Source organism: Prionailurus bengalensis, chromosome E3 (genome assembly GCF_016509475.1).
Source record: "Prionailurus bengalensis isolate Pbe53 chromosome E3, Fcat_Pben_1.1_paternal_pri, whole genome shotgun sequence".
Classification (NCBI taxonomy): Eukaryota; Metazoa; Chordata; class Mammalia; order Carnivora; family Felidae; genus Prionailurus; species Prionailurus bengalensis.
In genome coordinates this window covers 875,121-888,343 of record NC_057357.1, presented here as the reverse complement: position 1 = coordinate 888,343, position 13,223 = coordinate 875,121, and the positions used below count along the sequence as shown (strand labels likewise).

The 13,223-nt window shown below is 57.5% G+C and overlaps 1 protein-coding gene across 1 annotated transcript in view; it reads right to left on the bottom strand.

Annotated features, from left to right (window-relative positions):
* The window catches only part of FAM20C (FAM20C golgi associated secretory pathway kinase), a 48,867-nt gene that overhangs the window by 30,661 nt on the left and 4,983 nt on the right, over positions 1-13,223 (bottom strand). Inside the window, exon 3 of the mRNA XM_043559476.1 lies at positions 3,974-4,052. Within this exon, the coding sequence (XP_043415411.1) occupies positions 3,974-4,052 (79 nt within the window). The remainder of the gene's footprint in view (positions 1-3,973; positions 4,053-13,223) is intronic.

Genomic DNA, 13,223 nt, shown 5'->3' with positions numbered 1-13,223 from the left:
GTGGCCCAGCCCCCCGAGGCAGTATCGTTCGGCCCAGAAAGGAGTGGGGCGCCGGCACCTGCCACAGTATGGGTCATCCCGGAGGACGCGGTGCTCGGCGAAAGAAGCTGGTCACGTTTATGTGTGATTCTATTGGGAGGAAACTCCAGAATTGGTAAATCCCGGAGACCGAAGATGGATTGGTGGCGTCTGGGCCTACAGGGTGGGCGAGGGGGACCCGGGCATTGACGGCAACACTGCATGGGGCTCTTCCTAGAGTCACCAAAATGTTCCGAAGTGGATTGTGGTGATGGATGCTCATTTCTGTGGATGCACTAAAAGCTGTTGAGTTGGGGCGCCTGGGTGGCTCAGTCGGTTGGGCGGCCGACTTCGGCTCAGGTCATGATCTCATGGTCCGTGAGTTCGAGCCCCGCGTCGGGCTCTGTGCTGACAGCTCAGAGCCTGGAGCCTGTTTCAGATTCTGTGTCTCGCTCTCTCTGACCCTCCCCCGTTCATGCTCTGTCTCTCTCTGTCTCAAAAATAAATAAACAGTAAAAAAGAAAAAATTTAAAAGCTGCTGAGTCGTAGGCTTTAAGTGAGTGAACCGTACGATACGTGAATTACATCTTGCCCCTAACTTGTTAGAAACCTTACTTTAACCCTGAAGCAAGAAAGTCCAGAAACTCGTGAGCTAATGTGCTAGGGGTGGGTTTTTCATTGACTTTTAAAAATGTGTAATGCTAAACTTTAAGTGGTCATCCCCATGCACAGAAACCACACTTTGCAGGACCCCCAGTCTCCACCCCCATCTCACCAGCCACCCTCTTCTAGAGCCTCGTAACTTATATCCTTCGAGACCTTGGAGGAAAAGTACTAGCATATAATTAATTCCTAATATTGGACTGACAACTTACAAAACTTTCAGGAGTTCAGAGAGGAAAGTTTTTCTTAAAAAGAGCTATTAATCATGGATTTTAGTTTTTTAATGCCATGGTCATAAACCACAGCTGTTTTCATATTCAGACCACAGCCACTGGGGACAGGAATGGCGTGTGCAGCCTCCTGGGGTCCTGGGCCTGGGCCCCAGGGTCCTCAGGGGAGTGGAGGCTGCTGGCAACAGGACCACAGTCAATGCCAGGCTCAGGGCACGGTCAGCGGAGGGGAGTCCGGATGCCAGGAAATGCCTGGATACGACCCAGCAGAGCAGCGAGAGGATGGGACGAGAGGGGGCAACACCATCAGCTTGGAACCCCTGCCCTGTGCCCACCGTGCCCGGCCAGTCCTCTGCCTAGGACCACGCTGTGTGCAGGGGAAGGGGCCTGGCCCACCTCAGGATGCCCACCATGGCTCTGGCAGTCTAGCTGGCAGGTCATGGGCATACACGCTCCCTTTCTGGCCTCATTTTCCCCAGTTGCCTAGAGATTCTCAACCCTGTTTCCATGGCTTCAGCCTGGCCTCAACATCCCCCTGGCCTTTGCTGAGCACTGGTAGAAACCCTGTCCCAGATGGTCCACGGGTGGCCTCAGCCTTCAGATGCCAAACAGGTAGGACCAGACATCCCTCCTGCTATAAACAGGCTGGGTGCTGAGAATTCAGGAGAAAAGGGGCCGACGTGAGCTATGTGAGCTTTCCGCGGACCCATGAGCCTGGCTGCCCTACCCTGCCAGACCGCTATATTCCTCCATGACCATGGAGGTGATGGTGCCCACCATGGAGGAGGAACCCCGGGGGAGGCTGGGAAGGAGTGGCTTGGGGAGGCCATAGTGGAGGGCAGAGGGGGGTGAAGTTAGGGGAGGGGAGACCTGGAAGAGGAGGAGGCTGGGCTGGGGCAGGGCCAGGGGAGGCTGGGAGAGGCCAGGGGAGGGAAGGCTAGGAGGAGGGGAAGCCCAGGGGAGAGGGAGGCTGGGGTCGGGGGGGAGGCCAGGCTCCCTGGACTTTTGGCTCGACCTCAGGCAGTCTATACGACTTCTCCGAGTCCTGGTTCCCTCATCTTTATGTGGCAGAACAACAGCAAGAATAATACTGCTTCCTGTAACTCACAGAGGCATTTTGAAGACACAACGACAAATGTGTGACCCCGTGGCACAGAGCCTGGCCCAGGAAATGCCAGGACGGCAGTGCCTGCACAGAGCAGCCACTCAGGCAATGCCACCAATGCTGCTGTGTTTCCGCCCACACGGGGCGTCCTGACCGCAGGCGTTCGCACAGGTCACTCCATGGAGGGACAGGAAGGGCACCGTTGTGACATTAAGGGACCTAGAAGTAGCTGTTCTACTTCAGCTCCCTGTGAGAGGCTGCGACCTCTCAACTGTTTCCCCTCGGCAGAGGGGCTGAAACCGTGAAGAAGCCCAAGGAGGGTGGAAAGTTTCACAAGGAACCCATGCCTGCTCCAGGCCTCACCTCCTTCCGGAATGTTCCACGAGAAGCCCATACCCCCTCCAGGCCTCAGTCCCCTCCAGAATGTTCCACGAGGAGCCCGTGCCTGCCCCCAGGCTGCATACCCTCTAGCTGTCTCACCCCAGTCGTCCCTCGTGAGTCGGGGATACATGAACCATGCTGGTTGTCCACACACCTGCCTCCAGCCGTCCTCCTGAGACAGCCAAGCCCGTTAACGGCTCCCTCTTCTATACGATTCTCCCGACGGAGGTGCCAACTTCCCTTCCTGCAGCCACAGGGAAGGAGGTGCTGTGCTCACGGACCCTCGACACAGTCAGGGGTGGCATCAGCACTCCTCAGCATGGGGCATGCCCACTGTATCCCGGCAGCCCCAGGCCTTCGCCCTCCCCTGGTGCCTTCGTCTTGCCTGTGTGAATAAGGTCCCACCTGCTCCAGGCAGCCCCAGACCACAGACCAGTCAAGCGGAGCCTCGGGGAAGCCCCCAGCAGGACATCTGGCCCAAGGAATGAGAGCAAGAGTCCCAGAAGCACCCTGACACAAAATCATACCTTCGGTCACAAGTTACACACTAGCAGCTATATTTTCTTTGGCCCGAAAGGTATTTGGAATGCTTCTCGATTAGTGACCATCATTCTCAACGTTTGAAAATTAAGCAGAAGAGATGTTCCAGCTTATTCTGAAAATCAGGACAAATGGCCACGATCTGGTGAACAAAAGACAGCTTCCCTTCGTCCCACCACCCCCCAGAGCGGCAGGCTCACACAACTTGCACGGTCCTTGTGGGCACTCGGGGGTGCAACAAACCCTTGCCGGTGCACAAACAGCCTTGTTGGGGCTAACAAAGGGTGGCAGAGCAACCTTGGACCACGTGGGTACCCAAGCCCCAGGATCACCGGAGCGGACATCAAAACCACGATGCTCCTTGTGAATTTTCTGGGGATGGCCTGGATGTCAAATATCCCTTCTCCACCATTCCCACAAATTTTCGTGTGCCAACGAGCACCCTAATGTTTATTTTGGTAGCATGGTTTCTGCTTTATTTGGAGCAGGAAACTACAGGTGAGGGGTCAACCCAGCCCCCTGTTAGTTTTATAAATAAAGCTTTATTGGCACACAGCCACGTCTGTTTACCGACACGTTGTTTGGCCGCTTTGGGGCTAGGACAGCAGAGTTGATTAGTGGACACACAGACCATACAGCCTGCAAAACCTACAATATCTATTGGCTGGCCCTTTATAAAAAAGTGTGCTGACCCCCAAGGCAGGCAGGAGAGGCAAAAGTCACCTCCTTTAGGGGCGTTCTTTGGTGCCCATATTCGGGCTCCTTGTTTAAAACACTTATGCTCCCTGGGGTAGAAATGATCTGCGAGTGGATGAAGGTGGAGAGAGGGAGGAAGGGGAGCGGGTAAGGGTACCGGACCCTCGTGCTGCCCGCTTGCCTTGATGGGGAGAAAGCCCCGAGCAGTCACCCATAGTTCACCCGAAACACCTCTGGGAGGAAACACTGCATTTTCCACTAGAAACTTGGTGCCTGCGTGTGCCAGCACAGACCATGCCCACACCTGGCACCCTAGTCCCAACCAGCCCCCAGTACTTACTTCATGGGTTTGAACAGTGCTTGCCCATAATTCTGGAATGTCATGATGAGCTTGAGCTGCGTGCCCCCCGACTTCATGGCTGCAGGAGAGAGGGAAAGAGACACGGGGTCACTTGCTGCGCTCAGCTCGTCCCTCTGTGGGTAAGTGAGCAGCTGCCACCCTGGTCCCGAGGCCCCGCCTGGGCCTCTGGATGTGGTTGCGGGCTCCATTCTGTCTGGGAGGTCTGGGGTTTCCTGCACTGACAGTGATACACATCCCACCTTGATATTTAGGTGCTGGGTCTGTGGGTGGGCGGAATCTCCCAGGCAGTCTGACCCATAGACAAAGGGAATGGCTTCTAGAAAGGATGGCCAGGTATAGGTACCTGCCAGCCACGCCTCCCTCCCCCAGACACCTGCACGACCTCATCACACACCCACCCACCCACCCACCCATGCCTACACACCGCTGTTTGCCCCGTCTAAGTCTCTGGGGTTCTGTTGGAAGCCTGAGCAGGGTTAGTCTGAGACCCTGAAGACCCCTTGGCTGGAAGCAGCTCATTCATTATAGGGGCCTTCCGGGGGGCTCCCGATGGACATGGCTCCAGAAGCATCATTATGGTTTCCCAGATGCTGCACCAGCTCAGAAGTCTAAAGAATCCCTGAAAAGACCCACTCTTCCCCAGACTGCGGTTCTCTCTTACGGATGGGGCTAAAGGAAGGGAAACAGGGGTCTCCATAAGATGTGGGGTAGGAGGCTGGGCTTGGCCTGTGGCCACCTCAGGAGCTGGGTAGGCTGGCCCACCCCACCATCTATGTGGCAAGGGCCAGACCAAGTGAAACAGGTCACACAGAGGGCCTCCTGTATCCCCACCAGGCACCAGCTCTGCTTCTGTCACAGGCGGGAGTCAGGGCGCGGCTGAGCACATTTCCAGCCTGGAGCAAGCTTGTGCACCCGCCCATCCCAGCGGGTGGGAGGGAGGTGGCTTGGGCACCTGGCCGTGTGGCAGTCCTTTGCCAGCAGGGAGAGAGTGGTCGGCAGAAGGCAGTAGAACAGCCAGGAACCAGGTAGATACCGCCCCTCACCATGTAGGGGGGGCGGCTACATGGGTGGAGGGTGCAAGCCAGGGGAAAGAAGCTGAGGCAGCCACAGCAGATGATGGTGGTTTGTATGACAGAGGTGGGGAAAATGGAAAAATTAAAGAAATATCTGGGGGTCCAAGGAATCATTTAGTGGAGTAGGTGTGGGGTATGGAGGTGAGAGAGGAACCTAGGATGACTCCTGGATTCCAGGGGGTCAGCGAATGGGTGGGGAAGAATGTGCATGGAGGTGAAGATCAAGGCCAGGTGACTACAGGATGACTGAGGGGCACCATACTGGGCGTGAGCCATACTGAAGGGCGCCATACTGGAGGGCTCCATACTGCAGGGTGCCATACTGGAGGGGTGCTATACTGGGGGAGGGTGCCATACTGGAGGGGGCCATACTGGAGGGGCACCAGACTGGACGCCGCCATACTGGAGGGTGCCATACTGGAGGGGTGCTATACTGGGGGGGGGGGCATACCGGAGGGCACCATACTGGAGGGTGCCATACTGGAGGGCGCCATACTGGAGGGCACCATACTGGAGGGGAGCTATACTGGAGGGGTGCCATACTGGAGGGCACCATACTGGAGGGGTGCTATATTGGGGGGGGCACACTGGAGGTTGCCATACTGGGGGGGGCACACTGGAGGGCGCCATACTGGAGGTTACCATACTGGGGGGGGCATACTGGTGGGCGCCATACTGGAGGGCATCATACTGGAGGGGTGCTGTACTGGGGGGGGCATACTGGAGGGTGCCATACTGGAGGGCAGCATTCTGGAGGAGTGCCATACTGGGGGGGGGGGGGCATACTGGAGGGCTCCATACTGGTAGGGCACCATACTGGAGGGGTGCTATATTGGGGGGGGCACACTGGAGGGTGCCATACTGGAGGGGTGCCATACTGGAGGGCACCATACTGGAGGTGTGCTATATTGGGAGGGCACACTGGAGGTTGCCATACTCGGGGGGGGGGGGCATACTGGAGGGCGCCATACTGGAGGTTACCATACTGGGGGGGGGGCATACTGGTGGGCGCCATACTGGAGGGCATCATACTGGAGGGGTGCTGTACTGGGGGGGGCATACTGGAGGGTACCATACTGGAGGGGTGCTATACTGGGGGGGGCATACCGGAGGGCACCATACTGGAGGGTGCCATACTGGAGGGCGCCATACTGGAGGGCACCATACTGGAGGGGTGCTGTACTGGGGGGGGGCATACTGGAGGGTGCCATACTGGAGGGTGGCATACTAGAGGGCACCATTCTGGAGGAGTGCCATACTGGGGGGGGCATACTGGAGGGCTCCATACTGGAGGGCGCCATACCGGAGGGGTGCCATACTGGAGGGTGCCATACTTGGGGGGGCATACTGGAGGGTGCCATACTGGAGGGTACCATACTGGAGGGGTGCTATACTGGGGGGGCATACTGGAGGGCACCATACTGGAGGGTGCCATACTGGGGGGCGCATACTGGAGGGCGCCATACTGGAGGGGTGCTATTGGGGACACACTGGAGGGTGACATACTGGGGGGGCATACTGGAGGGCGCCATACTGGAGGTTGCCATACTGGGGGGGCGTACTGGAGGGCGCCATACTGGAGGGGCACCACACTGGAGGGCGCCACACTGGAGGGGTGCTATACTGGGGGGGGCATACTGGAGGGCACCACACTGGAGGTTACCATACTGGGGGGGCATACTGGAGGGTGCCATACTGGAGGGCGTCATACTGGAGGGGTGCCATACTGGGGGGGCATACTGGAGGGCTCCATACTGGAGGGCATCATACTGGAGGGGTGCTATTGGGGGGGCATACTGGAGGGCGTCATACTGGAGGGGTGCTGTACTGGGGGGGGCATACTGGAGGGCATCATACTGGAGGGGTGCTATACTGGGGGGGACATAGTGGAGGGTGCCATACTGGAGGGTGTCATACTGGAGGGGTGCTATACTGGGGGGCTGCTATACTGGGGGGCTTTGGTGTGGAGGAGCCCTGAGGCTGGAGTCTGTGCCCAGCTCCCTATGGCCTGGCACCCTGGAAGGAGTCCTCATCCTCCCTACTGTTGGTTTGTGTTAGATGGCATTTAGATGCCTGCCCAGCCTCCGTCAAGGGGCTGTGGCCAGGGTCAAGTCAAATGAGGGAAATGTATTACTTGGCACAGCCAATTCACATGCGGCACGGGGATGCCAGTCCTGTTTACCTCCCAGGACTGCTGTCGCAATCAGGCGGGTAATGCTCGTGAAGCATCTAGAACTCCACGGGCACACAGCACATTCAAGACGGCTGACAGTCACGAGCGTGGAGAATGACCAGGAGCTTGAAGCTCTCTGAGCATCTTCCGTGGTCTCAGGGCCTCTGTGACGGCCGAGGCCCAGCCCGCCCCCACCCCCCACCCCGGTTCCCCACCTGGCCACAGCCCGCTCCTTCCCGTGCAGAGTCCGAGGCCGGTCTTGGGGTCAGGTGATGCTAGAGGCACAGTTCCCCCAGACCAGCCTGCGACGTGGGTCTGTGGTGATGCTCTTCCAACCTGCACCCTCCTCAGGAAAGCAAAGCCAGCAACAAATTCTACTTCACTCCAAAGCACCGGAAATAACCTCAAATGCGCAACCCGGGGGCAGACGCACAACGCAGGTCACCCCGTGTGAAGGAGCACCACGCAGCCTTCTTGCTGCCTCCCAGGAACTCTGCAGACACAGCAAACGGCTTAGGATTTCCTTACTAAGCAAAGTGGCTTCTGAACACTTACGTTCGGTGAGCTGCCTCCTTGGAAGGTGTCTACCAAGTGCGTGGGAAAATCTGGATGCACAGAGAAGCTTCAGTGGTGACCCCCCCAGAGTAGAGCCACAGATGATTTTAATTTCCTTTTTCCCTTATCTGTGCTTTCTAAATTTCTACAATGAACATTTATTACGTTTTTAATAACATGAACACAGAAGTGATTATTAAAAAAATTAGAGGCCCGATTAAGCCCCATTCGATGTCCCCATTTCCATGTAATAACTGGGGTCACTGGATTTAATTATTCCTTCCAGGGCCAATCTGCGACAGCACATCAGCTCTTTCCAGGACCCGTAGTCCTGGTCTTCTTGAATACTAAATTATTATGCAAATCTGGCCTGTTTATTCATTCTTGTTCTGGAAGGAGACTCCCCATGCACTGTCACCCCTTGTGTCCCACTGTGCTACGGGCTCCTCCCCACAGACAAGAGAATAACTAGAAATTAAAGTACGTTAGAACCTCCCAGTGACTAAGGACTCCCTGCTGTGGACACCGCCCTTGTCTTGTCTGGGGACGTGTGCCTTCCCGTCTGGGTGCACCGTCCCGTCTGCCGAGCTGGGATTGCCAGCCGGAAGACGCTTGGACTTCTGCTCGAAAGTCAAGTGTGGTCTCCCTGCCAAAACCCACAGGCAAACGGCCTTAAGCCATGGTGAAGGTCACGTGTGCACCTGGGGTGGGAGAGAGGCAGACACCCCCAGACGCCTGTGCTCGGAAGTGGGTGGCCTCGCTCTGCTGTTGCAGGATGGGCCCGGGGACCTGGGGGGCTGAGGGCCCAGGTGGCAGGGCCCAGAGGCCGACCAGGCCTCAAGAGGCAGGGTGTCAGTGTGGGGTTTCTTCCTGAAGGCAGACTTGAGGGGTGAGGCCCGGTGCAGGGTTGCGAGGTGCCACAGAAGCAGAGGCAAACTCGGGGAGAGGCCCAGGTGTGCGGCAAGAGCCCCGTGTGGACGTACCCTCACCTGGCTGGGTCTCCACGTTTCCCAGGGGACGGGGGCCCATCCAAACCTGGCCAGCCTTAATCCCAGGAGGCGACCCCACTGAGCGGTTGTGACAGGTGAGGCCAGGCTAAGGCCAGGGTTGTCACGGCACCTGCCCAGATGCCACCTCCTCTCCATCTCCGTGTCCCCTCCCAAACCTGGGCCCCACTGTCATCCGGTCACTAACACACGAGGGGCACCTGCCGGTGTCTGGCCTGGTTCCCTCTACCCCACCGACGTCGCCTCTCCTCTACGCTCTCTCCTCCCTCACCGGCTTCCTGCAGGTGACTGACTGCCCCATTCAGACCACAGATGTCAGCTCTGTCTCTCCTGCTGTCGCTTGGGAACCGTACCCTCCAGTATGCGTTCACAGTACGGGGTAGGTTAGCACTGAGCAGCGATCATTAGCACACATGCATCAGTCAGCACACGTGTCAATCTGTGCGAATAGCACACCCTATACTTTATTACCTAATGTTTGCGGACGCTGTAATTCCGTGACCACGAAGACGCTTGGACAGTCTGGGGTTTTGCTCACTGTCTTTCCCCAGAACACAGCTCTCCCCAGAACAACCATAACAGGCTTTACATTTCTTGGGATCCCCCTGAGGAAGGATGGGGTCGGGCCAAGGACCAAGAGCCTCCGTGGGAGGAGAGAGACAGCCCTGAAGGGAAAAGGGGTGCCGTCCCGGCCAGGGACCCCAGCACCGCCACACCAGTCGGGGGGGGGGCCTCTGATGTTACTGCCTTTGGCCTCTGTCACCTCGTCTGGGAAGTGGGACCCATGTCTGTCCTTAGGGATTGCGGTCAGGCAGGTGGTCCGGATATTTTCACAGCCACTGCCTGTTTTAAGGGTCAGAGGAAGCAAAGGCCTTGCCATGGACAGCTCAGATTTGAAAACTGTGGTGCCAGGAGCACCTAAGTCCCTGCCCACCCCACGCACCTCACCCCCCCGGCGGGAGTGGGATCTGACCCGTGTTCCAGACCCCTGGGTGCCATGCAGAGCCCCGTGTACTGCCTTTGGGCGTGGAGGGACGTGGACCCTCGGAGAGCAGTGGGGGGCGTGTCCACTTGGCCGTCACTGGTGGGTACCCTGGTGCTGGCATCAAGGGGGCTGCTCGGAGCGAGGGGTTGGAAGCGGCCACAAGGGCCTGGGTCCTCCCGTCCCACTTGCTGTGAAGCCTTGGCAGGCCTCCACCGAACTTCCGTGCCTCACAGGCACCCCCAGGATGTTTGAGCGGTAGCTGCCCCCAGCCTAGACGGCCATGCGCACCATGCTCTTTAAGACTGCCCACTTTTATTTTGATAATTAAATGCACTTCAAAGAGAAAGTCCAGGACAGCCCCAGCTGGAACCCCGCACCCTCCCTGCAATGGGAAGGGACACAGTAGAATACATGTCTGTGGGATTCCGGGGCCCCAGCTGTTGTCTGCTCAAGAAGGAGAAAGCAGGTACCCACTTGGTGGGCTTTGTTCTTGATCTCAGGCCAGATGGCTGGAAGGGAAACCGAGGGGGGGGGGCGGGGCTCAGCTGTATCACCTTCTCTGGCGTGCTGCCTGCCATCGTCCTCTGGGTGGGCTGTGTCCTTCCTCCCTGATGACCTACGGTGCCTCCCGCGGATTGAGCCTTGGCACTGGTCAGTTTACAGGTTGGAGAGCCAGCATCTGGGGTCTGGGCCCCGAGTGGCCCCCAGGGCGGGAGGGGGACTGTGGCCTCTCTGGGGCTGGAACTGCCTTCCTGAGGAGCTGGCCTCCGACCAATTAGGGCGGCCCCCAGGGCGGCTGCCCACCCTGGCCGTCCCAGCCACAGCCTTTGTTCTTGGAAGCTCACTGGCCAATTAGTCCCGACCCAGCTAGATCAATTAGCGCCCAAAACTTCGGTCTCAGGGAGCGGCTCTTTGTTCAGGGACCGACCACGGTCGTGTCCCGACCTGGATGGAGTATCGGTGGCGTCTTTCAGCTGGAGGCTGCCTGAATCCTCTCATGCTAGTGACTTCTTTTCCTTATTAAGCAATTCCAAGTACAGAGCGGTTAATTGTGTCATTTATTCTTTGCATCCATAATTGTGCACGATAGCGATTTAATTATCACTGGCCCGAGCCGAAGGCGCTGCATGCCTGATTTCAAGCTGAATAGAGGTAGATAACGTCCCAAGCCTCTTTAAAGGCAGCGAACGGCCGTTACCAAGCAGCCAGGAGCCCGGCTATAAATAAATCTCTGTCGGCCACAGCAGCCGTACCGAAGGCCACACGTGCTTCAAAGTGGATCGAGCGGTTCCGAACGGGGGCGATTTAATGGAACCGTTCCGAGGGGAAGCTCTGGGAAGCTTGCAGAAGCCATGTTTCCGGGCTCGCGTTTGGTAGCGGGATGCACAACTTGAAGGTGAAAGGGACAGAGCTCTGAGCAGGGATGCGCGAGACCTGCCTCGTGGGGGCGGTTCCCGGTCTGCAGAAGGCGCTTTGGAAGTGGGTTGGATCTCCAGCTCTTTAGATTTAGACTCGCCTGTACACCACGAGTGTGGGTCAGTGTGATTTCTACGTCTTTCTCCCATTTCGTGTTCAGGGGGGTGGGTGGCATTGCCGAACCTTGGCCCTGAGGCAGGCTTGGGCTCCAGGAAAGGGGCTGCCATCTGGGGTCCCCCACGAGACCTTCAAAGGCTGTGCCCGACTCCGGGTCACAGCAGTGACAGGCACAGAGGCCTCCAGCAGCAGACAGCTCCTACCCAGGGCCTGCATTTACAGACCTGCCCGGCTGGCTCTCCTAAGCCAAGGGCCCCGCCAGGGGCTAAGGCCTCAAGCAGCTGGGTTTTTAACCAGAACATCCCACTGGATGTGGGAGCACACACCGCCCAGGAAGTGTGCATCTTTGAGGCACTCCTGCAGCCCCAGAGCAGGGCCAGCGCTTCTCCTCCTGCTGCCTGTGGACCAGAGCCTTTTCACAAGTGTGAGCTCACCTGGGGGCTCACTGAGGCAGCAGGGAGTGCGGGGCCAAGGGTCGACCGAGGCCTTCCCCTGGCCTGTCCAGCTCGCGCTGCTCTGGGCAAGCAAGGAGGCTCTGGTCTGCCCTGGAACGCTGCCCCAACACACACCTGCCTGCAGAGACGCTCCCTAGCCTCTATTCCCACCTCTTTCTCTTACTCGCTCATCGAAGCCTCTCGGCAGCCCTGTGATACAGGTTTCGTAGGGCCACGCCGCTCATCAAAGTCTCGGAGGACAGAAGCGCTCCAGGGTTTCAAACATCTCAGCTGACAGAAGGCGCAAATTACGTGTCCCTCCCACACATTAGGTGGCGGCCCCGATAGGTCTGGGCAGAACCCCGTAATTAAACATACTCTTACTGCCTCAGAGGAACATGTGAATATTTACTCCAAGGGAGAGAAAAAAGGTTCATAAATAGCCTTGTGAATTAAGGTTTTGCCTCCATATAAGTTCAGGTTGGGTCAGGTTTTGCTGTTGAACGAGTTACACTTGGATTTCAGATTTGCAAGTGGAGACGATAGGGTCTAGGTCATAACCATCTTTTATGTTCCGCGTGAGAACCCAAAGTACCTGAGATTAATCTGCCAACCCAGACCCACACCAGGCACCAGGGGCATCCGTCAGACTCCCAGCACCGACTGGGTCCTGCACAGTGACTGGGAAAGACCAGCGAGGTCAGAGCAGTCTAGGAGTGAGTGGGATCAGCACAGACAGCCCATCAGGAGCTCACTCCCCGTTCACACCACCAGGTCTGGGCCAAGCAGGACCCTGGGATGAGATCCCCAGCCCCTGGCTCAGTCCACCGTGGTCAGGAAACTTAGGCACCCCTGCCCAGGGGCAGGCCAAAAGTGGGTGGGAGGTGCCTCAAGTCCAGACCCCTGGGGGGGCAGAGAGAGCAGGGTGCCTGTGTTCTCCCTGAGCTGCCGGGCCCTGTCCTCTGCATCGCGCGGGTGTCCGAGGAGAGCTGGAGGCCGTCTGTTCCCTGAAGGAGATGGTGAGCCTGGCCAGTCTCTGGAATCCCAGCAGCCCTTCCTGCACCCCAGACCCCGCACTTGAGAGTGGTGACCCTGCAGACTCACACGCGCCATCTTATTAGAACAAATGCAGTGTACCTGAGCGGGCACAAGCCCATTGGACAGATGGGGAAACTGAGGCAGAGAGGGGCACCACGGACAGCCGCAGAGCAGGCTCTTTTAATACTGTATTGTCTAAAACCATTTCTAATTTTAAATTTAAAATTTTTTAATTTTAAATTTTAAAATGTTATTCTTTCCCTGGAAAGCCCAGCCCTCCCTGCCCCCTTCTATGACAACTGCAAACACTTCATCTAAGCCCCAGATCAGATGTCTTTTCTCACAGAAGGTCCTCCGTACCCCTCCTCCCAGATGAAGGTCATCTCCTTTCTAAACCCTCCTCCTAGATTTTGTGCAAACAGCGTTCAAAG